This window comes from Sorex fumeus, unplaced genomic scaffold (assembly GCF_029834395.1).
Source record: "Sorex fumeus unplaced genomic scaffold, SorFum_2.1 ptg000028l, whole genome shotgun sequence".
Taxonomy (NCBI): Eukaryota; Metazoa; Chordata; class Mammalia; order Eulipotyphla; family Soricidae; genus Sorex; species Sorex fumeus.
This window is the reverse complement of record NW_026606085.1, coordinates 6,090,404-6,118,028: the sequence shown is the minus strand read 5'-3', so window position 1 is coordinate 6,118,028 and position 27,625 is coordinate 6,090,404. Positions and strand designations below refer to the sequence as shown.

The following is a 27,625-nucleotide window of genomic DNA, read 5'->3' as shown; positions in this document are numbered from 1 at the left end:
ATCCTAATGTTACTTATTTACTTCTCCTTTTTTTTGACCAATCTTTCCAGACATTTTCTTACTTTGTTAGTCTTTCCAAACAATCAACTTTCAGCTTTTGCTGATCCTTTGTTGAATATTTGTTTTTGTGTTTTCATTGATTTCTGTAATTATTGACTCTCTCCCCAAAACCCTCTCATGCCACCCCTGGCTTATTTTGTTAATTTTTTCCTCTAACCTCTTAAATGAGAAATATTACTCATTAATTTTCACCTTTTTTCGTGGTTCTAGTATACTATAAAATACATGATTTTATTCAGCATACTTCTTTTCTTTATAAATTAATGCCCCCTCCCTCATTGCAGGAGAATGAGGAGAATCATAGGCAAACCTGGAGCTGCACAACTTTCCTGTTCCTCTCCCGGCACCCTTCCCCCCAAAAAACCTCTTATGGAAGTGGTCTTTCTCAGAGCTGTGAAAGTATGGGAGAATAAAGATTGGCATATTTTGGAATTAAAATAATTCATGCAAAGCAGTATTTCATTATGGGAGGTGGCATCCCAAGTCAGTGAGTTCTTGTGGCTTCTCCATCTTACAGACTGAATATCAGTAATTCTTCTACTGGGACAAAAGGAATGAGGCAGATGCTCATGTAAGACAGGCACGAGCCAAAGCAACAAACTCAACCCCTGCTGTCAGCTCAAACTGCTCTTGATTCAGATAAGAATCATTCTATCCTTTTCTTTGCTTCTAATCCTTACTCCTAGGTAATTTTATCATTGGGATCACTTAGTAGGAGGAACTCCAAAATCATTATAATATGATCCCCTCAACACTGACAGGAATGTCCCTGAGCACAGAGCCAGGAGTAAGTTCTGAGAAACACTGAGTGTGGCCCTCTTCCCCCATCCCCCCAACAAAAACGTGATCTTGCATACACACATGAGACTATTAAAAACAAAAATTATACCAGCTGCAACAAAATAAAATCAAACATTAAAACAGACAGTTCCTCAAAGAAGTCATAAAGATGGTCCAACTATTTTAATAGTTTTTAATGCAACTATTAAAAATGTTCATTGTCACTAATAATCAGGGAAATGCAAATCAAAACAATAGAGAACATTTTTGTACCAGTGAGATGAAAAAGTGTATGAAAAAAGACCAAAAAGGCAGAGGTGTAGTTTTTTAAAAAACAAGGAACTCTAGTTCACTGCTCATCGAACTTTTGATTGGTTCAGCCTATTAAAAAAGAAATGGTTTAGGTGCTTCTTAAAACATTACAAACATGGCCTGGGTGATAGTACAGCAAGGAAGGTGCTTGCCTTGCACACAGTCAATCCCCAGAATCTCATATGGTTCCAAGAGTCCCACAAAGAATGATCCCTAAGTTCAAAACAAGGGGTAAGCCCTAGCAGATCTAGTTATGGCCCAAAAACCAGAAAGAGAGAATGAGAGAAAGGGAGAGGGAAAGAGAGAGAAGTATTATAAACAGAATTTCTGTATGATTCAGGTTCTGCTGCCCAAGGACACAAAAGCACTAATTTGAAAGGACATGTGCATACCTATGTTCATTACAGCCCTGTTTATAATGGCTAATATCTGGAAACAACATAAGTGCCCAACAACAAATGAATGGATAAAGAAACTGTGATATATGTACAAAATGAAATACTATTCACCCAGGAGAAAAGATGAAATGTTGCAATTTGCTGCAACTTGAATGTAACTGGAGGGTGTCATGCTAAATGAAGTGTGTCAGAATATAAAATATACACAGGTGGAGTAAAATAAACATATATGGGCATTAGAAAAGTCTCAATGCAAATAAACCCTGAAATATTATCATCAGAACAGGGAACTGAGGAGTGAGAAGAGGAACAGGGGACCATGGGGTAAATAGTGGGAGGATCTTGAAACACTGTTGGAGTTTTGAGTACAAAATAATGACTTCAGTGGCAGGGAGATAATACAGGAGTAAAGGCATCTGCCTTGCATGCAGCCAATTGCAGTTTGAATCCCTGTCACCACATAGGGTTCCTGAGTACCACCAGAGGTCACTCTTAGCAGAGAGCAAGAAATAACGTTTAATAACACCACGTGTGGACCCCATACTCCAATTAAAAAAAAAAAAGACTTCAACACTATTGCAAACTATGATACATCATTAAAAAATTAAAATGTGTATATATCTTTTGGGGGTATGGTGCCGCCAGCAGGTCAATCTGTACCTGTGAGGTGAGTGCATCAGCAGCCTGATGGATGGTGCCTTCAGACTTCCAGATACCCCAAAATTGCTGTTGTGCCTTTGGCCAGACCCCAAAAACTTGGGGAAAAGTTTACCAAGAAAGTAAACAGCCAAAAGTTAGGTATGTGGGAGCCACACCCACAAACCACCTCTGGCTCAGCTATATAATTGGAGGCATGGACTCTCTGGTTTCTGATTGAACTGCTTAATGGCCATGATCCAGAGACTCAGAAACAAATCTCGAAACCCAACGGCTTTTGGCAGAAATGTGTCTGGTCCCTGCAGTAGGCTACCAGTGCTAGGCCACTCCAGGTGGGAACAGGTTTCATGCCTTGGCCTGTTCCCCTGGTGGCCTGGTGGCCGTCATTCTCCAGAGGCCACTGGACAGTCAGATTCGGGACAGCAGTGACGAAACATGCGGGGCCTCATGGGATGGGGTTGGAGCCGGCCCTTTCCTCCCTGTCCCAACGAGACCCAGAGTCGCCACCCATGAAAGGCCTCTCTGGCTCCTGATCAAGCTGCTTAATGGCCATGATTCCAGAGACTCAGCAACAAATCTCGGAACCCAGCAGGTTTTGGCAAGAAATCCCTCCGGATTTAATTGTTAAAATTTCGGAATTTCAAAATCGCAAGGCCACTAATGCAGCCACATGACATCATATGTTATTCATAACTAGCAATAAAAAACAAATTGTCTACTGTTGCCTTTTTGGCAGATCTGAGTGTTGGGGTAAAATCCCAAATAATAATGGTGAATGTGGTGTCGAAATGTTGAATGTAATCAAAGTATAGAGAGAATAATTTGGAAATCATCTGCCCTACAGGTAGGGGGAGGTTGTGGGATGGGGGTATACTGGGGATTTTGGTGGTGGATAATGGGCACTGGTGAAGGTACGGGTGTTTCATTGTATGACCGAGACTTAAAACTGAAAGCTTTGTAACTGCTCTCAAGGTGATTCACTGTCATTGTCACTGTCCTCCCATTGTTCATCGATTTGCTCGCGCGGGCCCAGTAACGTCTCCATTGGAGACTTTGTTGTTACTGTGTTTTGGCATATCGAATACATCACGGGTAGCTTGCCAGGCTCTGCCATGCGGGCAAGATACTCTCGGTAGCTTGCCAGGCTCTCTGAGAGGGGCGGAGGAATCGAACTCGGGTTGGCCATGTTGGCTGCGTGCAAGAAGAACGCCCTACCGCTGTGCTATCGCTCCAGCCCCAAGGTGATTCAATAAATAAAATTATAAAAAATGGGGGGGAAAAAAGTAAGGTGGAGTTCATCCACAATTCAATCAGCCTAATCTGTGGCTGAATAAATAGCAGTACTCCTACATTTTAAAAAAAATAAGTAAATTAAATAAAATGTGTATATATCTTTTAAGGACCTACTCTTAAAATGGGGCTGGAGCACAGCGGGTAGGGCCTTTTCCTTGCATGTGACCGACCTGGGTTCAATTCCTCCACCCCTCTTGGAGAGCCCATCAAGCTACCAAGAATATCTCGCCCGCACAGCAAAGCCTGGCAACTTACCCATGCCGTATTTGATATGCCAAAAACAGTAACTAGAAGTCTCACAATTTGTTGTGAGATGTTACTGGTGCCTGCTCGAGCAAATCGATGAATAACAGGAGTGCTACAGTGCTACTCTTGAAATGAAAATACAACTAATAAATACTCTGGAAGCAAAAACGAGCACCAAAACTACAATAACAGTCACTGTAAAAGCAGTAACAATGACAGCTCTACAAATCAAAACTAATGGAATTGGAGAAAGCTACTCTAGGGAGAAGAAGACATAGTCTTTATAGATTTACTGCTAAACAGGAATAACAACATTTTTGAACTGAATAGTCAACACAAGGGCTGGAGCAATAGCGCAGCAGGTAGGACGTTTGCCTTGCACACAGCTGACCTGGGTTCTATTCTTCCATCCCTCTCAGAGAGCCCGGCAAGCTACGAAGCGTATCCTACCCACACGACGGAGCCTGACAAGCTCCCCATGGTGTATTCAGTATGTCAAAAACAGTAACAAGTCTCACAATGGAGACGTTACTGGTGCCCGCTCGAGCAAATTGATGAACAACGGGAGAACAGTGCTACAGTGCAGACAGTCAACACAAAGTTACTAAGGGGACTACAAAGTCTAAATATAGCTTTGGGTTTTGAAAATATGCAACATCAGGCAAGTTAAACTTTTTAATTTTTCCACCACCTATAAAATGAGGATAGTGCTCAACTTAGAGAACTGTAAAAGTCTTATTAATGATATATGTGTAAAAATATAGTTAGCACAGGTTTCATTATCATTTGTTTTAATGTCAGGAAAGGGCCCAGAGCAACAGTATAGTGAGTAAGGCACTTGCCTTGCATGCAACCAACCCAGGTTCAATCCATAGTACCTGATATGGTCCCTTGAGCCTCCATAGAGTGATCTCTGAGCACACAGCCAGGAGTAAACCTTGAGCACTGCTGAATGTGGCCCCAAAACAAAACAAACAAAAACAAAGCCAAGGAAAAAATCAGGAAAATAAACAAACCTAGGCAAAGACTTAAATAAGAATATTCTAAAGGCCCAGGCATAGATCAGTGATCGAGCATCTGTTGCTAAGGTCCAAGACCACAAGTTCAATTCATCACACATCTCTGGGGGCAATCGCAGCAGAACTGCCATTAGGATCCCTGGCATCTCAGCAAATATGTAATCTCTGGACACTGCAGTCAAGTGTGTGCAAATATATCACAATCAAATGTAAAACCCCAGACGCTGTAACAATAGAAAAGAAAAAATGAAACATTCATAGAAATGTTCATAGCTGCTTTATCTACAATGTTAAAAAGTTGGAAATAACCTAAATGTCCATCAGTAGGCATGTATAAATACTGACAGAACCCAAATACTGGGAAACTAGTCATCAAAGAAAGGTATGAGCTACTCACAACATAACATCATAGTTGAATCTCAAAATACACAAATAAACTAAAAACACTGGGGGAAAAAAATAAATACATACATTTAAGAAGTGGTAGGATGGGGCAGGAGAGATAGTACAGTAGGCAGGGCATCTGTCTAGAATGCAGCTGACCTGGGTTCAATACCCCACGTCCCACCAGAAGGGATCCCTGAGTGCAGAGGCTGAGGGAAGCCTTTCCAGGTATGGCCTTTCAACTCCCCAAAAGAAGAAATGGTAGGGGAAAAAAAACAGAGCAGTGAAACAAAATGTGCTTTCCAGAAAACAGAAAGATCTAAGTATACTTAAATCAATTTACAGGGAAACAATGCTGAACAAAAGGCAGCAGATAGAGAAGAGGAAATATGGTTTGATTTCACTTGTATAAAATTCAAGAACAGGCAAAACAAAATCTATGGTTAGAAGTAAAAAATCCATGGTGGTTACACTGGGGTCATGACTGAGAGAAGTATAATGGAATTTTCTGAAAATCTTTTATTCCTTGGCTCATAAAAATGAGTTGACTTTGTGAACATTTGTCCAGCCAAACAAGCAAGCTTCGAAGAAAAATTGGCTAACACACTGGAGGACGAAAAAGGAAGAGCTTCTTCCTCTCCTTTAGTGAAAGAACAGGGGAATGAGTACTGTGGAAATGCCCAGCTGTCTTGAAGGGCAGGCTCAGGTGTTCCCCAATCAGAGATTGAGCAGTCTTTTAGGGGACTCTAAATGGAGTGGATAGGATGGAAAATACTTTATTCACACAATAAAATTGCTTCTGGTTGAAAAGGGAATGGAGGAAAGTGAGTTATGTATATCAGAAAGCCCTCAGGAAGGGGAACATTTCCACAGATGACAGAGTATTAGATAGGTTTATGGTCAGGAGTCACTTCTAGTATTGCTCAGGGGACCATATGCAGTGACAGAATTCAAGCCATTGTCATCACTGCAGCTGCAGTGACATGCAGGGTAAGTGCTTTAACCCCTTTGTCCTATCTCTCTGTCCCCCTCCAAAATAAATCTTTTTTTAAAAAAATTGTTCACAATAATTACATTCAACATTTCAACACCATCTCACTACCATTACACCTTCCCACAACCATTATTTTGAATTTTCCCACCACCACCCAAAACTGCCCCAAAGGAAGATGCTAAATAATTTAGTTTGTATTGTTTGTTATTAACAATCAATTAAAAATGATCAAAAGAAGGTTTCCTTATAGGAAAGTATGTGAAAATTGTTGTATCTCACCTTGGAGCCTTTAAGGTCCTGTACTAACGTGTTGTTACAGGTTGGGCCTTGCATATATATATATATATATATATATATATATATATATATATATGCGATCTTTTTTATGTAGGAGTGTAGGAGTACTGCTATTTATTCAGCCATTGATTAAGCTGTTTGAATTAGGCATGAACTCCACAATTTTTTAATTGAATCACCGTGAGATAGTTACAAAGCTTTCATGCTCAAGATTCAGCCATACAATGATCATACACCCATTCCTCCACCAGTGCACACTTTCCACCACCATATTTTCCAGAATATCCCCACCACCACCACATTCCAGTGCTAGCCCTGCATCCATGGCAGGCAATGTCCACAACACTCTCTCTCTAACTTTTGGGCATTATGTTTTGCTTGAATTTCCCACCACCATTCAAGCCTGCCTGCAAGGGCAGATGCTAGATCATTTATTGTCCATTGCTCATTCTGAATATCTTGGATGCCGCAGCCACACACTTCTGGAATCCTAGATTGTAAATGGCTGGGTTCCAGAGACATTTCTGTCGGGCACTAATTCATTTTGGTCTCTGGACCAGGATTCTATTGGTGCACTAAGATGGCATCTGAAGGCACATTATAGGGGTGATAGCCAGACTCACAAGCAGGAGGGGAGCCAGGGAGGGACAGCCCAGCGCCTATGCCACTATGCAGCATAGAGGTTTAATCCTGGAACCTACATAACCTGGGCCTTGCTTGTGGAAGCTCTTGGTTGCTGGGATTCCATCTGGAGTAGACAGGGAGACTGCACCTGCTCCATCTCGGGTGCCCCAGTGAAATTGGCTCAGTATGGGGCCTGAAGAGATCTCTGGCTCTGCAGTGTCTTCCGGGACTCACTGCTGTGTCTCTGGCTTTTGATCTCTTTCAAGATTTATTTATGGGTCTCTAAAGCAAGGCCAGTAATAGAGTTTCCAGGGTGCACTGGAGTTGGTTTGTGGGGGGTGACTGCCAGTGCTTCCACGTGTATTGGGAAGTGGGGGGGTTAGCCCACCCCAAATCCATGAAAGCCTGAAGATTTCAGTCACAAAACCTGCATCTGCTGATTTTCAGCAGATTATATCTTGGTGAGATCTGTCCTGAGATGGTGGAGTCAGGCTGGGGGTATGACAGCGATTTTGGATTATGGAAGCAAGCGGCTGCTGGGGGTTCTGCTTGGGCAGGCACAGGCCAACCCTAACTTACCCCAGTCTGTTCAGCCATGCGCGGATCTGAGAGTAACTGTGGCTTTTGGTCTCTTTTGAGATTTATCTATGGGTCTCTGAGATAAGACCAATAAATGAGCTTATATAAGTGAGCTGAAGGTGGTTTGTGGCATGGCTACCACACACCAAACTTTTGGCCATTTAATTTCTTGGTAAGCACAAAAGTTCGTAAGTCTACAACTGTACCTCATGGTGTTTCACTAATAAAAAAAAAATCTTGGTAAACTTGGTCACAAGTTATTGGGGTCCAGCCAAAGGCACAGAGGCAATTTTGGGGTGTCAGGAAGCCCAAAGGCACCATCAGGCTGCTGATATACTCGCCCTGAAAGTACAGGTTGACTTGTTGGCAGATCATATACCCTTCCAAAATAAATCTTAATAGACATAACAAAGCTCATCTTATAAGACTCATATCTTGAGGATTAAATGAAGTGATATCTATAAAGTGCTTATAATAGATCAGGATAGCAGTTGGAGTTATAAGAATGTGTTCTACAACAGAAACTACAGAAATTCAAAGGATCCTCAGGGAATACTTTGAGAAGCTTTATGCCACAGAACATCAAAACCTCGAGGAAATGGATAAATTCCTAGACTCTTACAGACTCCCAAGGCTGAACCAAGAAGACCTGGAATACCTGAACAGACCTATCACCATCAAGGAAATTGAAATGGTAATAAAAAGTCTCCCCAAGCACAAAAGTCCTGGCCCGGATGGATTCAATAGTGAATTCTTCCAAATCTTTAAAGAGGACTTACTCCCAATCCTCTTTAAGCTTTTCCACGAAATTGAAATATCAAAAACACTTCCGAACAGTTTCTACGAAGCAAATATCACACCGATACCAAAAGCAGACAGAGATACCACAAAGAAAGAGAATTACAGACCGATATCCCTGATGAACACAGATGCAAAGATCTTCAACAAACTACTAGCAAATAGAATCCAACTACTCATCAAAAAGATCATACACCATGACCAAGTAGGATTCATCCCAGGGATGCAAGGATGGTTTAACATTCGGAAATCAATCAACATAATCCATCATATCAACAAAAGAAAAGATAAAAAGCATATGATTATATCAATAGATGCAGAGAAAGCATTTGACAAGATCCAGCACCCCTTTATGATGAAAACCCTAGCCAAAATGGGTATAGAGGGGACCTTCCTCAACATAATTAAAGCCATCTACCACAAGCCTACAGCATCATCCTCAATGGGGAAAATCTGAGAGCCTTCCCTCTGAGATCAAGGACGAGACAAGGATGCCCACTTCTCCACTGCTGTTCAATATAGTACTGGAAGTACTTGCAATAGAGATTAGGCAAGAAAAAGATATTAAGGGCATTCAGGTAGGAAAGGAAGAAATCAAGCTCTCACTATTTGCAATTGATATGGTACTATACTTAGAGAACCCAATAACCTCCACCAAAAAACTCCTAGAAACAATAGACTCGTATAGTAAAGTTGCAGGCTATAAAATCAATACCCAAAAGTCCATGGCTTTCCTATATGCAAACAGTGAGAGAGAAGAAAGCAACATGAAAAAAACAATCCCGTTCACAATTGTGCCCCAGAAAATCAAGTACCTAGGAATCAGCTTAACTAAGGAAGTAAAGGACCTGTACGAAGAAAACTACAAAACGCTACTTCAGGAAATGAAAGAGGACATGAGGAAATGGAAAAATATCCCCTGCTCATGGGTCGGGAGACTTAACATTGTCAAAATGGCAATACTACCAAAAGCATTGTATAAATTCAATGCAATCCCTATAAGAATCACTTAATCACTTAATCACTTAACTTCCCGTTAGTCGTCGATTTGCTCGAGCGGGCGCCAGTAACGTCTCCATTTGTCCCTGTCGCGTGCTAGTGTAGCCCAATGGCATCTGTTCGCTCTGGGAACATGAAGAGCCTCAAACCGATCGTTCATGATCTTGAGGAAGAAGTCTGACCATCTGGTAGGTGGGTGGCCATGCGGTCTTTTGACATCCCGTGGAATCCAGTCAGTAACAGCTCTAGTCCAGTGGTCATCTTTAAATCTCATAACGTGACCAGCCCATCTGATTTTTGACACCTTGGCAAACGAGACAGCGTCCCTGATTCTTGATCGTTGACAGATGTCAGAACTCTGGATTCTTTCTCTCATTTGAGTGAAACGTGATATTCCAAGCATAGCTCTTTCTATTCTTCTTTGGGAGACCTGAATAGCATTCTCATCTTGTTTGCGTAGGACCCAGGTCTCTGAGGCATATGTTAATGCAGGAAGAACAGTGGAATCAAAGAGATGTGCCCGGAGCTGGAGGTTCTTCGTCCTCTTAGCTATTTCTTCAACGTTCTTGAAGGCGTTCCAAGCTGCTCTCTTCCTCCTGCGCAGCTCGGGTGCCAGGTCATTTGTCATGTTGACTTCTCGACCTAGGTACACATAGCTGTTGCATTTGGAGATGGTCGTTCTGTTGAGAGCGAATGGGGCATCAGGAACGAGGCTGTTTCTCATGAACATTGTCTTCGTAAGATTCAGCTGTAGTCCTACCTTTCCACACTCATGGTCAAAGTCGGCCAGCATTTGTGCCGCTTGGCTGATGTTCGGTGTTATTAAAACAATGTCATCAGCAAAGCGGAGGTGGTGTAGTTGCCGACCATCTATCTTCACTCCCATTCCTTCCCATTCCAGTCGACGCATGATGTTCTCGAGGGTGGCACTGAAGAGTTTCGGTGAAATGGTATCACCCTGCTGCACCCCTCTTTTGACATCAACGATCACTTCTTTGTAAAATGGTGAGATCCTGGTAGTGAATCCGCAATACAGCTCACGGAGGATCCTGATGTATTGGGCTTGAATGCCTTGATTGGCTAGGGCTTCAATGACCGCTTCCGTCTCAACAGAATCAAAGTCCTTCTTTAAATCAATGAATGTTAAACAGAGTGGCATCTTGAACTCCCAAGAAACCTCAATGAGCTTGGTTATCGTGTGGATATGGTCAATGGTGCTGAATCCTTTGCAGAACCCGGCTTGCTCGCATGGTTGTCCTTCATCTAGTGTTCTGCCAATCCTATTTAGGATGACTCGAGTGAACAACTTATCCCTATAAGGATACCCATGACATTCTTCAAAGAAATGGAGCAAACACTCCTGAAATTTATATGGAACAATAAGCCCCCACGAATAGCTAAAGCAATTCTTGGGAAAAAGAAAATGGGAGGAATCAACCTCCTGAACTTCAAACTGTACTACAAAGCAGTAATAAATAAAACAGCATGGTACTGGAACAAAGGCAGAACTGCAGACCAATGGAACAGGGTTGAATACACTGACATCTCCCCTCAATCATATGATCATCTAATCTTTGATAAAGGTGCAAGTAATGTGAAGTGGAGTAAGGAAAGCCTCTTTAACAAATTGTGCTGGCATCACTGGATGGCTACATGCAAAAAAATGGGCTCAGAACTCTGCCTAACACCATGTACAAAAGTAAGATCAAAATGGATTAAAGACCTCAACATCAGACCAGAAACCATAAGGTACACTGAAGACAAAGTTGGCAAAACCCTCCATGACATTGAAGCTAATGGTATCTTCAAAGATGCCACGCCACTGTCCGAGCAAGTGAAAACTGAGATAGATAAAGGAGACTATCTTAAACTAAGAAGCTTCTGCACCTCCAAAGAAACAGTGACCAAAATACAAAGACAGTCTACAGAATGGGAAAGGATATTCGCCGAATACACATCTGACAAGGGGTTGATATCCAGGATATACAAAATACTGGTTAAGCTCCACAAGAAGAAAACATCCAACCCCATCCAAAAATGGGGCAATGAAATGAACAGAAACTTTCTCAAAGAAGAAATCCGAATGGCAAAAAAGCACATGAGAAAATGCTCTACATCATTAATCATCAGGGAGATGCAGATCAAAACCACAATGAGATACCATCTCACACCTCAGAGATTGGCCTACATTCAAAAGAACAAAAGCAACCAATGCTGGCATGGATGTGGCGAGAAAGGGACACTCCTTCACTGTTGGTGGGAATGTCGACTGGTTCAGCCCTTCTGGAAAACAGTATGGACGATTCTCAAAAAAATTAGAAATTGAGCTCCCATTTGACCCAGCAATACCACTCCTGGGAATATATCCCAGAGAGGCAAAAATGTATAGTCGAAGTGACATCTGCACTTGTTTGTTCATTGCAGCACTCTTTACAATAGCCAGAAACTGGAAGAAACCTGAATGCCCAAGAACAGATGACTGGTTAAAGAAACTTTGGTACATCTACACAATGGAGTACTATGTAGCTGTTAGAAAAGATGAAGTCATGAAATTTACATACAAGTGGTACAACATGGAAAGTATCATGCTAAGCGAAATGAGTCAGAAAGAGATGGATAGACATAGAAAGATTGCATTCATCTGGGGGATATAAAGTAACAAAATATGAGATTAATACCCAAGAATAGCTGAGATCAGCACCAGGAGGATTACTCCATAGCTTAGTGGCCAGCCGGGCATTCTAGAGGAAAGGGCAGCTCAGATAGAGAAGGGAGCACCAAATAAAGGGTGTTTGGAGGATCCTCCCAAGAGGGGAGATGCATGTTGAAAGTAGACTATGGACTGAACATGTTTGCCACTCAATGCCTCTTTTGCAAACCACAGCACCCAAAAGGAGAGAGAGAACACAAGGTATCGCCCTGCCACAGAGGCAGGGTGGGATGGGAGGGATGGGGGTGGGAGGGATATTATCCATGGTGGTGGAAAATGGGCACTGGTGGAGGGATGGGTATCTGATCATTGTATAATCGAAACCCAAACACAAAAAATTGTAAATCTACAACTGTACCTCATGGTGTTTCACTAATTAAAAAAAAACCCACAGGGAAAAAAAAAAGAATGTGTTCTAATAGGGACCAGAGAGATAATATACCAGGTAAGGTACTTGCCTGGCATGTGATCCAACTGGTTTTGATCCCCAGCATCATTGATGGCCCCCTGACCTCCTCACTCCTTGGGCTCAAGGAACCATAGCATAGAACCAAGAGTAAGATCTGAACATTACTGGATATGATCCAAAACAAAAATAAATAAATAAATAAAAAAGAATGCATGGTGATTAAAATGCAATATCTGACAAGCCTCCGGCTCCAGGTCTTCTCCCAATATCCCTCAGCTGAGTGTCCTCCAAGATACAGGGCATTCTCATTTCTTTCATTTTCAGCCCCACCCATATGACAACCGTAGTCTAGAGCAGAGCCCTCAAGACACTGGAGCATGGGAGGCACAGAGCTCTAAAACAACATGCCCACTTTGGGTGATTTAGCATTTAAACTGGGTCAGTCTGACATTGGAAGTAGGTTCTTTCAATCAGAACCCCTATTATTTGATCATTCTTACATATTAAATCAGAATGATGTGTTTGCTAACTGATCTTGATTTGAAACTTGGTAATTTCCATGGATCAAGAAAATCAGAGTCCTTTTTTTTTTTTAACTTAAACATGAATGATAGTCTTCTGGAGTCTTTGAGTCTTGAAAAAACAGTTTGCTTATATTGATTCCAACAAACCATGGGGGTTGGGGTGGGAGTCAGAAATACAGGGGATTGCCCAGTCCCATTCTTCTTGAATTTAGGGATATCATCATGATGCAAACCTGCCCCCAAATTTGGTTTTAGCAGGGCTAGTTTCTGTGGATAGGAGTGAGAAGCAATGTTTATCCTTGCAACTGCTCAAAAGACCAGTCACTTTCTCGTGAGTTCTCTCTAGATCTAAGCCATGCAATGACACAGGGCTGGGTCTGTGAAGAAAGAGTTGGCTGACATCAACCTGCCCACCTCTGAGATCTGGCTTTGGGAAGAGGAAACAAGTTGGCCGCAGAACTCAAAGCAGGGGGGCCAGTGTCCAACAGTCCTGCCCTGGGGCGCCCAACCCAAAGGTACTTTCATGTTTCAGATGCCAAATTCTGTATCTGTAAACACAATGTGTTTCCTTTTTCATGCTGGGATTGGAGCTGCTATTGTTCGGCACTTTCTGTGCCAGCCCAAATGTAAGCAGGGGGAAATGGCCTTTGCAGAGGCCTTGGTGCCACACAGAGAGTTTGGGGCCTGGGCCCAACTTCCAGGATAGAAAGGGCCCCCAGAAGCCTCATGCACTATGAAGTATAGAAAGGTCTGACCTCAACTAGAACATAATTTTCTTTGTGTTTCAATGTCAATGATGATCTTTAGTCTCAAAAAAACAAGGCAGTTCTGGTGATCCCCTAGGGTAGAGAAACTTACAGTTTCAGGACAGACATTCCTGGAAAAATCTCTTACTTCAGTCAACTCCATTCTCTCACACACTTGATGTGATTTAAAAAAAAATAAAACATTCTGAGGGTCAGGGATATAGTACAGTGGATAGGGCACTTGTCTCACACACAGCTGTCCAGGGTTTGATCCCCAGTATCACATATAGTCCCACAAGGATCACCAAGAGTAATTCCTGAGCACAAACCCAGGAGTAACCCTGAACATCACCAGGTGTGCCCCCCCCCAAACAAAACAAGTAAGTAAGTAAGTAAAGGCCCTCCGTTGATCATCGATTTGCTCGAGCGGGCCCAGTAACGTCTCCATTGGAGACTTTGTTGTTACTGTGTTTGGCATGTCGAATACATCCCGGGTAGCTTGCCAGGCTCTGCTGTGCGGGCGAGATACTCTCGGTAGCTTGCCGGGCTCTCCGAGAGGGGCGGAGGAATCGAACTCGGGTCAGCCATGTTGGCTGCGTGCAAGGCAAACGCCCTATGACAGAATAAGTGTAGGAAGAATATATAAAGTGATACCACTGTGGAATGCTAACCAAACCAAAATCTGCTTTTTACCAAGTCCACAGCATCTTGCCAGTATCTTGAGTACACAGCAAAGTTTCTTACTCTGGGTGGTCCATCCATGTTCATAGTTGGTACAAGTGCACAAGTATTCCCCTTCCCAGTGTATGACCTCTCCAGGAAGAGAGTACCCCCATTTACAGGGAGGTCATCTGCATCATGCTTCCTTAAATTTGCACAGTTACTTGACCACTGAATGCTCAAAAAATACTCTTTTACTAGCACTTACTAGGCACTCCTATAGACTGGAGAATGGGGAAAAGAGTATAGGAGGACTGGAGGGTTCTCCTGGGACTCCAGCTCTAGCTAATTTAGCAGTCTGGGGTTTTATATTGAAAAGGATTCTAATAAGCTTTTTGTGTACTTAGGGCAAAAGAAAATGCTGTTATTGATTATCTGTGTCTGCCCTGAGTTCAGAATGGGAGAGTTGGGGTGATTTACTAACTCCTCACCATATGTCCTGCAGGCAGGAACAGGTGAAATCAGAAGCCTAGTAGAATATCTTACAAGAATCAAGGCAGCCAGGAAGTGTTCATCACTTTTGGACTTCAAATACATAATGCAGCACAATATTTAGGTGCTCAGGAAACTAAAGAAACTTTGACATTTTCTAGTTACCTAGGATTCAATTAATCGAATTAAGCCCTAAATCCTTACAAACTATCATAGATGTGAATCCTCTATAAAATGCAAAAAAAATCTATTTCTAAGGAGAGAATCTATCCATTGCAGTATACAGAAGGGAGCCTGGATGCACCTACAGATGGCTGGGTCCTCACATAAGCTAGTCCTAAAAGTGCCTTCTTCCAGATAAAGCTGTGAAGGTTTTCTGGGTAGCAACTGTGCAGCGAATTAGAAAAGAGAGTGATACTTTTTGTCTTTCAAGTTTCTTACCCCAAAACTTTTAATTGTCTTCTAAAAATCCCTCTCTTTAACTAACCTGGAAGGCTACTGTATTCACAGATCTACAAAGTTATCTTTCTTCTCAGTCATCTTTAGCTACACAAATACTCTGCAAAGTGATTCCATTTTACCTCAGCTCTAGCTAATTCATTAAAAATGACAGCAAAAAGCTCAGTAGCTCCCCGGTATTGCCCTGACATGGGCATGCTTTTTGACATGGACAAAGCAAGCTTCTCCATTCCTTCCTTGGCTGCACTCCTGAACCACTGGTACGCTTTCCTGCTCAGACAATACCTTCCCCTCCTCTCTCAGTGCCAACTGAAGCCTCTGATAGAAAAGTCCTTCTCTCAGGACACTTGTGCAGCTGCTTACATGTTGGAAGGAAAAGACTCTGGCAAGAAACATTGCAAATGTCATCAATCACAGGGCCACAATAGTTGGGGATAACACACACCTGGCAAAGGCTTCTCAGGAGGTGCAATAGGAGAGGATATATTAGCTGTCCAGGCAAAGGAGTGACCACCAAAATAGGTATCTGCCATCCCAGAGGGGAAAATTCATATAAATTATACAGCATTTCAAAGGGTAATTAAAATCTAATTCTGAGTATTTAATAGGAGCACGGTTTTGGAATAAGAATAGAGGAATGCAATACTGAACTCACTACTTTGTGCTAAACAAGCCAAACCTCGGGACAACAGACACCACAGAGGTAAACAATCCTATGTCTAGAGGTCCAAGGCAGCTCACATATTTCAAGCACTACTCATAATTGTCCCTTGGATCTGGTTATAATAAGAGACAGCTTTAATGTGATCAGCCTTCAAAACAAGTGCTGCTGATACCCTTGCTCTTGTAAATGTGTAAAACAATCTTTCCAGATAAACCAATATATGCCCTGTAGATTTGTCCATACTTAGTTCTAATTGTGCAAAACCTGCCTTTGGTGGCAGGGACATCTGATTTTGTAAATTTTCTTGTGAGTATCTGATTAACTGAAACAAAGTATCTAGAGCAATACCTGGCACTTTGGAGAGGGTTGTGGTCTGTCTTCAGATCCAACCTAACAACTACCTTGGACCTTCTAAACACTGGAGTTCCCCGACTACCCAAACATATGACACACCTTCCAACACTGCAGAGATCACTGAGGCTAATTTTCCAGGTGACAGGTAAAATGCGCTGACCACAAGCAAGTACCAGGCTTAAATCATAGGCATTTTATAAAGCTCAGTCTTGTAGTAAGGATTAGCATTGCAAAAAAACAAGGTATGAATATAACTTCTAAAAGTAGAAAAACAACTGGTTCACAAACAAACCATACTTATGCATAGACAAATAAGTCTGCTTTATAATCCAGTTCCCTCAAGAGTCATTATAATTGGTGAGGCCAGTGTGCACTGCAGACACTGGAGTCATCATCAAAATAACATGAAAAATTAACCAAGTGGAATTCTGAAGTGTAAACATAAAAGTCTATTAAGAGAACAATGTTGATTTAATCCCAAGACAAAAATTTTTACTTAATGAAAAGCACAACTCATCTCAAGAAGAAAATATCGATATCAGCTGCGAGCAGAAAATGGAGGGATTTCTTCCAGGGAACATCTGAATTTCAACCCACTGCCTTTCCAATATTTACTCTGGACATAAAGTCTTAAATACTTTCCTGAAGATCTCATTTTTCTACAGGAGAAGACAGTCAGGGAAAAAAGTCTGTACAGAGCTAAAGAGAGCCTGGAAATATATGCACAGATTTCCCTGCTTCCGCCCCAGATTTATCCCAACACAACTTATCTCTCTCCTCTGGTAGAGCAACCTTTATTGCTTCAGTTGGTCCTGTCCCCCAGGTGCCAATAAGGAAAAAAGCAGAGACCCTCATTCCTGTCCTATAGGACTAAGAGACATACATGATTCCCATGCTGCTGACACATGAATCTGCACCTAATGCACTATGCCAACAGCCAGAGTGCACTCTTCTGTCTCAATAACACTTCATAGCCACTTCCTAGATTTTTTCAATCTGTTCTGGGAAAGCCACAGGAAAACACTAGAAGAAGACAGTCTTAGCAAAGAGATTTTTCTGAGTACAAGTTCTGTCCCATCACCTGTCAGAATGATCACAGGCCCTGAAATTTGGCAAGGCTTAACTGGCAGCAGGACCTGTGGAAACTGAGAATCACTTTCTTTAATTCCCTTTCCCTTTCCTTTGTTGTGGTAGTGGTGGTTGTGACGACCAGGAGTCATACACAAACTTGGTTATGGCACTCACCCACTAACAATAGTGCTTTCAAGGGGTCACATACTTTTTAGCTGTTATATTTGCCCAAATGCTCATGAGCATTCACATTCTTTCAATTGTAGTATTCTTTCTTACACGTTCTGATAGTGCTCATCAGAGGTCATGCTCTTGCACGTGGTCTTGCACATTTTTTTAGCTGTGGTGCTTGCACTCACCTGGCTATGTGCCAAAGGTTGCATATACTCTTGTGGATCCAGGGATCCCAGATCAGAGATGCCAGGACTGAGCTCAGCACATGCTCGGGGCTGAGCTGAGCATCCAAGATTGAATTCACAACCTCAAACTTGCAAGGCACACTTTGTTTACTTTTCTGGTAGTGGCAGGGATTGAATCCAGGTCTCACTGGTGCTAGTGCTTTGCCACTGAAACACATCCTAGTTCTAAGGTAGATACTTTTGCCTCTGTGTCACTCCTGGGTCCCTAATAATAAAGTATCTTAGTAATCTTCACTTGTATTCCTAACTCCCAGCCCCTACAACACCTGATAGCTAAAATATAGAACAATTTCCTATATACAACTTCCTATTTTTTATTGAATGAGGCACTGTGATTTACAATATTATTAGTGATGGTTTCCCATGCACATAACTTCAACACCAGCCCATCACCAGTGTGTGTCCCCCCTCCAAGAATCCCAGCCCCTCCCTTTCAACTCCCCCATCCTCCATAAACTCAGTTTTGTAGGTGGGTTCTCTCTCTCTTCTTTGTGCTGCCTTTGACCCTGTTACTACCATGCTGTATATCTTTAAGTCCCACATATGACAGAGACTCTGTCTCTATCCCTTTCCTGCTGACTGACTTCACTGAGAATGATATCCTTAAACTCCATCCACATCATGGCAATTTCATGTTTAACGATGTATGAACATAATATAATTTAATATAACAATAAAACACAATTAACCTCCTCTAGATCTAGCAAGAAATTAGAAATTCTTCCACTATTTCTCCTATATGCAAATTTATGCCATCTCTCCACCCATTCACTGACTAAGGAGGCAGCATCATGGAAGATAAAACAAAGAAAGAATAAACATCAGACTGGAGTCCCAGATCCACCAACTACTCGTCATACGGCTTTGGTTAAATCGTTTATTGTCTCTAGACTGTGGTTTGTTTCCTCATCTGTAAAATAAGGACAATAACAGTGCCTATTACTAATATAGTTACACTGATTAAATTAAAATTAAAGTACTCGACAAATAATAAACCCTCAAGGGTTAATTATCATAATGACAATGATGACAGTAATTACTAGAACTACTGAAAATATTCACTGACCTACCGTTATGTGCCAGACTCTGGACTGAAAAGCAAAAAATTTTAGCCTCCTGATTTTGCCAGTCTTGAGTCAGGCAACATCTCATGGCAATATCACCAATAGAATCTCCCTCTTCTTCTAATGGTAGCTTGATCATGGTAGCTTGACCCAAGCACCACAGCTACAGGGATCCACCTCCCCCCCCCCCCCCCCCACCAACACACAATCTCAAAGTCATGTTTAAACAATTATGAGCATTATGTTTTATGTTGCAGGTACCCATGACCATCAGAGACCAGCCCAGTATGGTGCTCATCTTGCAGAGATATCTTTTGTATGGGTTTTGGGTTTCAGCTGGGCAATGCAAAGCCATTGAATGAGTCACAAAACAAGTTTTTATAAGCTCACTCTGTCACAAACCAGGCAGGGGTTCATGCTGACATCCCCACAGTAAGATTAAACAGCATGCTTCATCAGGCACTAAATACTAACACAGCTCCGACGTCAGGGGGACACTGATTAAAACTGATGTCAATAATTTATGAAACACAATCTGGTCTTCAGATGGTCTTTTGAGAAGAAAAAAAGAAGGAAGGGAAGAGCCTAGCAACCCAGGTGGCTTAAAATTGTTCATGCATTTTTCCTTGAATATACACACCCCCACCATGCATGGATGCTTCTTTACACGATGAATATAAATGCACATGTGTATAAAAGCATGTGAACATCGCTGATACATATGGGCGGAAGAAAGTATTTAGTTATTCCACTGAGAGCTGTCGAGGCTGTAACATTATACATAGTCTTGTCTTTCATATTGTTTTGAGGATTTTTTTCTTTCCAGGAGAAATCTAACATTGCATTTAAAATAAAATTGGGTTTTTATAAAAGTTCATTTTTTATTAAAAGAACTCAACCTTGAAGTCACACCAAAAAAAAGAGTTTTACTAAAGAAAATATATAGATTACATGCATTTCTTGTAATCTAAAAGTACCTTGTTCCCATGCAGAAGAACCATTCTATCAAATAATATCAACAGCTATTTATAGTTGCAATTTAAGTTTTAAGGGGTTTTTTTTGGGGGGGGAGAAGGGGCACTGACCTTTAGAAAGGAACTAGTTATTTTTGGTCTATTATAAATTACAACTCATTTTATAAAGGCAAAGACAATAGCAATAGTGATGTTTCAGTTTTGATCAAGATTGATTTGGGGAATAAAAAATGTAATTATTTCTTTATTTGGTCTTAGTTGTAAATAATCTGAGAGGCTTGACTTTATATGCCAACAGTGTAAAATTCACAAGATGGGATTATAGTTGGAGGGAAAAAAATCTGAGCCAACGTAGTACAAAAGTTAGTGTTTGAAGGATTTATAGATGCTTTTCCCTAGCCCAGGACCCCTTAGTGTCTCTGAACATCTGTCAAAAACTAATTCATTCACATATCTCCACTACAGAGCCTTTTCATAAAAAGCTCAACCTTTAATTGTAAATCACGTTTTAAATTGTTTTGCTGGCTTTCTTTTTTACGGAATTATGGAAAAGTCACTAAGACTTCAATTAAGACATTATGGCAATTTTAACCTGACATTCCCAGTTATATCTACAAGGTATCAGAACATCTATTCAAAAAGGAAACTATAAATAACTTTTACATAGTTGAATTGGCTTTGCTTTTATGAGATGACTGACTAATTGGCAAGATTTAAAGATGCTCTGTCTACTGAGAATTCAAATAACTTTAGTAAAAACCAGAAAATATTGTTAGTCAATTCTCATGTAGATTATGTACTTATTAGGCCTAATTAAAGTTTTTGGACAAAAAAAAACCCCACTAACTAATTGCATTAGTTAATATGTTGATTGCTCAATTTGACTAAAAAAAGTCCAGTCCAGGCAAACCAATTTGTGCCATTAGTACTTTGGTCAAAAGACAAAAATCCTCAACTACATGATCATTTTTATAACAAATTCAGAATACGCCTCCACATCCAACATCACAGGGAGAGATAGGGCAGTGGTAATTTTGAGCAATACTCAAATCAAGACAAACTTCAAGCCAGTATATCAAGTCACAATATTAAGTTTATTCTACTCAATATATTCACTTGCATTTGTTCATCTAAACCAAGCTGGGAGAGTTATCTTTCATAGGCACATAAAAACTAAAACTGATAGCAAAACCCTGGGAGGTCCTTTAAATGTCAATAAAGGGCTTTTTTTAATGTACAAAAGGAGAAAGAGGAAAGGGGGAAAGAAAAATGGGAAAACCAACAGTTTTGAAGGATCAAAGGGATTTTATTCTCAAACACCACTAAAATGGGAGTTGGGGAGGCATAACTACTATCTCACTGCAGAATCCTGAAAAGTCTCTTCAAACTAGCTATCCTTCTGTTCCTTAACGCAAGGGATGAACAATTAGATCTGCAAGGGCAGGCCACACTGACTGCAAAAAATGGAGGCCAGCAACAGGAGGGGCAGCCCTCTGCAGACCAGGCCTGACGGGCCTCAGTGTCGATGAGCTCCAAGACATGTTTTCCATTCACTTGCTCAAAAGTCTGCATCCACCATCATGAGGCACAAACTATTTGACAACAACATGACACAATTAATCAGAACCAGACCTTAAAGTGTGTGTTTGTGGGGACCAGCAAACTTTGCAATGTGCCTGGGAGGGTGAAGCATTGAAGAGACTGTTTTCGATTGGGGGAGGGGATGGAAAAATCCCATGTATTTACAAAAGATGCAGGCCAAATGGTATAATGACAGATTAAGTGATTTTCAGCAAAATAAAATGCCGGATTTTGAAACTGACATCTCCTACTAGAGCTTGCTACCTTTTTCCTTCCTACTTTTGCTTCTTTCTGGGTAGAAACGGATACCTCAGATTGTCAATAGCAAAAAAGTTTTACTATTCAGAGATAGAAAGTATCCTTTTAAAAAAAATAAAAGTTCCATTTCTGACGAAATAGTATTCACAAGTGCAGGTTTTGTCAGATTTTTGTCTTAGGAACTGAAATTGCATTTTTAAAAGGGGGGGGGGGAAAGAAGCTGGACTCTAATTTTATTCAAAAATAGTTCCATTTCACCAAACCTTGATTTTAAACCAAAATTCTGGTAGACTTCTTTTTTGGAGACAAGAATTAAATTAAAGTAATTACTGAACTCTCCTTTGTGATCTATAGATAGAAATTAATTTAAATCACATTCATTCTTTCACTAATTCACTATACAGAATTACAAATAAAATAATAATAACCCAGACCATAAGACACAAAAGGAAGGCACAGAAGTGATATATTCGTTCGTTCGAACTACCCCCAAATTCCGAATCCTTTTTGCTGGCTCCCAAGGGACCAGTGGCTCTGATGCTGAACTTCCTGGGAACCTGGCCTGGATCTCCAAAAGAGCGCCCAGTTACAGGGGCGAGGCCAAGGAGGAACTGAGAAGGCAACCAATGTTTGCCCTTGGATCCAAGGACTATATTTTCTGCAAAATACTGTCTTCCTGCACCGCATCTCACGCTTTTTAGCTTCCGGAGAACACAGGACGAAAACCTGAGGATCTGTTGCCCACACCATGAAGGCTAGTGGACACACTCGGCTTTCAGCCCTCCCGGGTCCAGAACATCCAGGACAACTGCTCTCACCACTCCAGCAAAACCCACACCTTGGCCGGCTCTCGCTGAGGCTGCCTCTGCCGCTGGCAGGAACCTGTGGCCCGAGGCCAGCCGGGGCGCAGCGTCAGCCCGCCCGCCGCCCACGTCCTCGCGGCGCCCCACTTACCCACGCACTCGTTGGCTTCCCGGGCGGTGGCGCGCTGCCAGGGTCGATCGTAGTGGAACGGCTTGCAGCGGTCGCACTCCGGGCCGGCGGTGTTGTGCCTGCAGTCGCACACCAGGCTGTCGTCGCGGTCGCGCACGCAGCGGGCCGCGTGGCCGTTGCACTTGCAGCGGCCGCCCACCTGCAGGTCTGACACGGCGTAGAAGTACGAGTCGCGCGCCAGCTCCGAGTCGTCCTCGTTCTCGTCGCCGAACGTGTGCAGGCGGCTGAAAGTCACGCGGATGTCAGTGGCTGTGACCCAGTCCTGCAGCACCGGGGAGTTGTCGAAGTCGTGCGCCGAGGGCCGCCCGTCCAGCGTGCTGAAGGCGATGAGGCCGCCGGAGAGCGGGCGCATGTCGGTGTGGGAATCGGTGCAGACCGCCTCCTGCTCGTTCTGCTTGGTGATGGGCGCCCGGTGCGGCCGGTTGTACATCTTGCGGCACTGCGTGGAGTAGAACTGGAAGGGCACCCACGTGCGCCCGTAGTCCATGGACTTGTAAATGGCCATGGACTCGGGCCGAGGAGAGCAGAACTGCAGGCTCACGTAGGTCACTTCGAACTTCTTGCCGAGCGACAGCGTGAGTGTGACGTTGTGCGGGAACTGCAGATAGTTCTCCGACTGCCAGCACGTCAGGTTGTGCGGGTTGTTGAGATCCGTAAGAAAGGCGGGAGGGTGCGCCTTTTTGGGGTCGGACGCGTTGCAGAGGTGGCAAGAGCGCAGTCGCTCCTCGCCGCGCTCGCTCACCACGCAGTAGCGCGCCGGGGGGCGGCCGCAGGTGCTGGACACGCGCACATCCTTGCCGAAGGCCGCGTTGACAAAGTCGGGAATGCAGCGGCGCGGGTGGCCGTTCTCGTCTGAGCAGGGGTCAGGCTGAGCCGCCTGACCCGAGAACATGCTGAGCCCGGGCCCACCGCGCACCGCGCCCACCAGGCAGGCCACTGCAGCCAGCGCGGCCAGCGCCTCCCACACGGCGCGCATCATGCTGCGTCCAGCTTTGCCACGGTCCCGCCGCGCAGAGTCGGTCAGCCCGCAGCAAAAGGCTCCTGCGGAGAGAGGGAAGCTGCACTCAGTCAGCCCGCCTCGCGCCCCCCACCCTACCGCTCCCCGGCGAGCGGGGCCGCGGGCCGGTGCCCGGCTCCCCCTGCACATAACCCACATCCGACTGCCCTTCTCGCGCCCCCGAAGAAGAGGGAGGAACGGGCGGGATGGGCGCCCGCAATCCCCGGCACCGCCCGCGCCCCTCTCCCCGGGCTGGCGGCGAGGGAGCCGGACTCACCACCGCCACTTCCACGCCGCCCAGGAGCATGCCCGCGCCCGTGTGCCGGTCCGCAGTCAGCCCGCCCCGGGACCCCAAGTCTCGGACGCAGACGAGCGCGGGGGACCCGAGTCTCTCCCGGCCTGCAGCCACCGCACCCTGGAGACTTTACCTCCGGAGGGGACAGACGCGAAAGAAAAGTTTGCCTGGCTCGGACCGAAGAGCCCGCGCACCGGACGGACGGTGGAAAGCCTCTCGCAGCTCCTCGCAGGCGCGTCCCACTTCAGCGCGGGCTCGCCAGCTCCATGCCCCGCGCGGCCGCCGCTGCCCCAAACCCGGCCCCGGCCCGGCCGCTGCCGCCGCCTCTCTGGCCCGAGTGACGCCGCGGCCGCCCGGCTCCCGCTGCTCCGGCCGCGCTCGCGGTGCTGCCCAGCCCGCGCCCGGGGCGCACACACTCACGCTCGCTGGCGCGCGCACACACACGCACGCACGCCCCCAGAAGGCTAGCGCCGGGAGTGGGGGGCGGAGGGGCGAGCGGGGGCGGGGGGCGGGGCTGCCAGGCGGGGAGCCGGCCAATAACTGCGGCCAGCAGCCGCCGGCTCCGAGCTGAAGTTGTAACCCCGGGAAAGAGAAAAGTTAAAGGGAGCCCGCCCGGGACTCGGAGAAAGCGCGAGCGCGAGCGGGTGGGACCCGGGAGGTCGGGGAGAGAAGCAGAGACAAAGAGAAAGCGAGAAGAGCGCCCGGGGAAACCCCGGAGAGGGGGCTGGGCCGGGCGCGCACCCCAGAGCGAAAGGAGGGGCGGACCGGGACTGTCAGCCTTCTCCCGGCCCCACGCCGCCGGGAGAGCCCCACGGGTGTCTCCCGGCCTTAATGCCCCCCGGAGAACTCCAGATGTGGAGGCGAGGACGGTCGTCTCTCGATCGGTCCCAATAGAACATTATCTGTGTTTGTTTTCTTTGCTGCACCGAGCTTGGGCCTTCCGCTAAGCCCAGCCTTTTGGCCCCAGTGGCACAGCGCGAAGGGCTCACGAGCTCACCCAGAGATCGTGAGAAAGAGAAAGAGCACGTAAACTCTGCTTGTCTCCCAAGACCCTGGAGTCTAACAGGAATAGCGTCTCTCCTCTCCCCCAAATTTTTAAGACAGGCCTGTTTACCTCGGGGGGGGGCGGGGCTGCAGGGGGCAACTCGGCTCTCTCCAAACCCCCACCCACACCCCCGCCCCACCAGGCAAGTGCGCGAGTACTTCCTGCCTCGCGTTTTTGAGGATACTGTGTGGGAACACCACAACAGCTTTGCAATGAAGGCATGTGCAAATGAGAAAACTGAGTCCTCAGGAGGTGAAAGAATTTGCCCAAGGTCTCCTAATAGTAAACAGTGAGTTCATAAATAGAAACCTGGGCTCCTTTCTCTCGTTGTTTTCAAAAGCATAATCCCACGCAATTACTGTCTCACGGGGAAACCCCAGAGCCACCCTGACTTATTTTCTGCCTTCTTAACAAAAGGACTGAAGAAAGCAACCTTTAACCATCTTAAAGCAGCAAAGATTTTGAAAATAATACAATGCGGTTAGACTTTGGAACCCAACTTGTGTTGGTTTGTTACTTTTAAATAGTCTAGTGATAAACTAGATTGAAAGGGTCTTGGGTCCTGGTCCTGGTCTAAAGGCTGACTTGCTGCAATATCTTCATTGAAGCACATCATTTTTTTCCTTATTGGCATTTTTATAAACTGAGAATTGAAGAATGAACCTTAGACCTCCTCTGGCCCGGCAGTTTCCTTAGAAGAATACTTTTGCCAGCCTCCCTTACAGAAACCGCAGGTCTGCTTTTCCAGGGATAGGAGTTTACCATAACCCCAGGAAATAAATCTATTTCATTGCTTGTCAGCTTGAATTCATCCTCTCCCCCTGGGTTAGCATTGTTGTTTTGCATTCTTGTGCCATATACCATCATCTACCTGTTTATTTATGCTCTGTTTTGTAGCACAGAGAATTTCAGGTACTTAAAACATGACAAATAGAGCCAGTGAGTTGAGCTCAAGGAATTGAGCACATGCTTTGCACACAGCAGGCCTAGGCTGGATTCTGAGCATTCTGTAGTTCCAGAACTCTAACTGCAGGAATGACAGAAGTAACTCTGGAGCACCATGCTAGGAGTATGCTCAAAGCACCATCAAGTGTGGCACCAAAACAAAGGAAGAGAAAGAAGAAGAGGAGACATGGGAAAGACTAAATTCAAAAGTGAAATGAAGATTAGCAAAATGTTTAACTACCGTGGACCGTAGATTACCAATAGTGCACTGAAAGACAAACTAGCCACTAGCAGCACACACTTTGAAGCCAGGGTATGGCACTGGTGAGTTTTGCATCTTACTTTACTTTGGTTTCCTCATAGAAAAGGGGGGAACAATAATGTCTACTTTAAAGGACCGTGAACATCAAATATGAATCACGGTAGTCACGGTCCTCCCGTTGTTCATCAATTTGCTCGAGCGGGCCCAGTAACATCTCCATCAGGAGACTTGTTGTCACTGTGTTTGGCATATCGAATACATCACGGGGAGCTTGCCAGGCTCTGCCACGCGGGCGAGATACTCTCGGTAGCTTGCCGGGCTCTCCGAGAGGGACCGAGGAATCGAACTCGGGTCTGCCATGTTGGCTGCGTGCAAGGCAAATGCCCTACCGCTGTGCTATAGCAAGCTCCCCGTGACGTATTCAATATGCCAAACACAGTAACAACAAGTCTCCTGATGGAGATGTTACTGGGCCCACTCGAGCAAAATATATGAATAGTGTAAATTAAATATGTACACATACATGTTGCATTTATATAATCTGTATGAATGTTCTTTTACTCTTATGTACATAAATATATAAGGCTGGACATATTGGTAAGTGGATTACCATAATGGTAGTTATTAATATTAAGTTACTAACTCTTCATGGAGATTTAAAATGATTTAAAGAACATTTAATTATATAGAGATATTTATATTATAAAATAATACAAAGAAGATTATAATACATTATTCAAAAATCCTATGCATAGTGCACTCTCTTTTAAATAAATTTTAAAGCATGCATAAAAGATAACATTGTTAATTATGGTTAATGGATTAACTGGGTAGTTAATTACAGGTGATTCTAATTTATTTTTGCTTTAATGTTCTTGGCTTTATGAATCAAGAAGGAAACCTAGGAGAAGAAAGAAAAAAATAACAGAAAAGACTACGTAGAGTAGGAATAAAGCTAAAACGCCTCCCTGGAAAGTCCTATTCATGTCCTGTGGGTGGGCCACAAAAAAATGTCCTTTAGTTTCCCCTGCAGCCAAAATGAAAAGAAGACCACATCAGTTACACAATTCTCAGTGTCCAAAAGATAAAAAAACAAACCCATTACTCAAGAAAATTACAACTATTCTTGGTACTAAAATCAGACAGGAATTTCTCCTGGTGGGCCTCATAAAAGGAACACAGTATGAGGTAATGACCAAACATCCTCAACAACGTCCCTGGAACAGTATCCACAATGAGCAACACAGGGCAGTTTCATGAGAA

At 43.9% G+C, this 27,625-nt stretch overlaps 1 protein-coding gene across 2 annotated transcripts in view; it reads right to left on the bottom strand.

Moving 5' to 3' along the window:
• The window catches only part of NTN1 (netrin 1), a 234,051-nt gene extending 208,845 nt beyond the window's left edge, over positions 1-25,206 (bottom strand). Inside the window, exons 1-2 of one of the 2 annotated variants that reach the window (XM_056114920.1) lie at positions 24,244-25,206; positions 22,780-23,859 (exon numbers count right to left, since the gene is read on the bottom strand). In XM_056114920.1, coding sequence (XP_055970895.1) covers positions 22,780-23,797 — 1,018 coding nt within the window. In that variant the 5' untranslated portion in view covers positions 23,798-23,859; positions 24,244-25,206. Of the gene's footprint in view, positions 1-22,779; positions 23,974-24,243 lie in introns of those variants that run through there. The other variant, XM_056114919.1, reaches the window with a different exon arrangement.
• Positions 25,207-27,625: the final 2,419 nt, after the last annotated feature.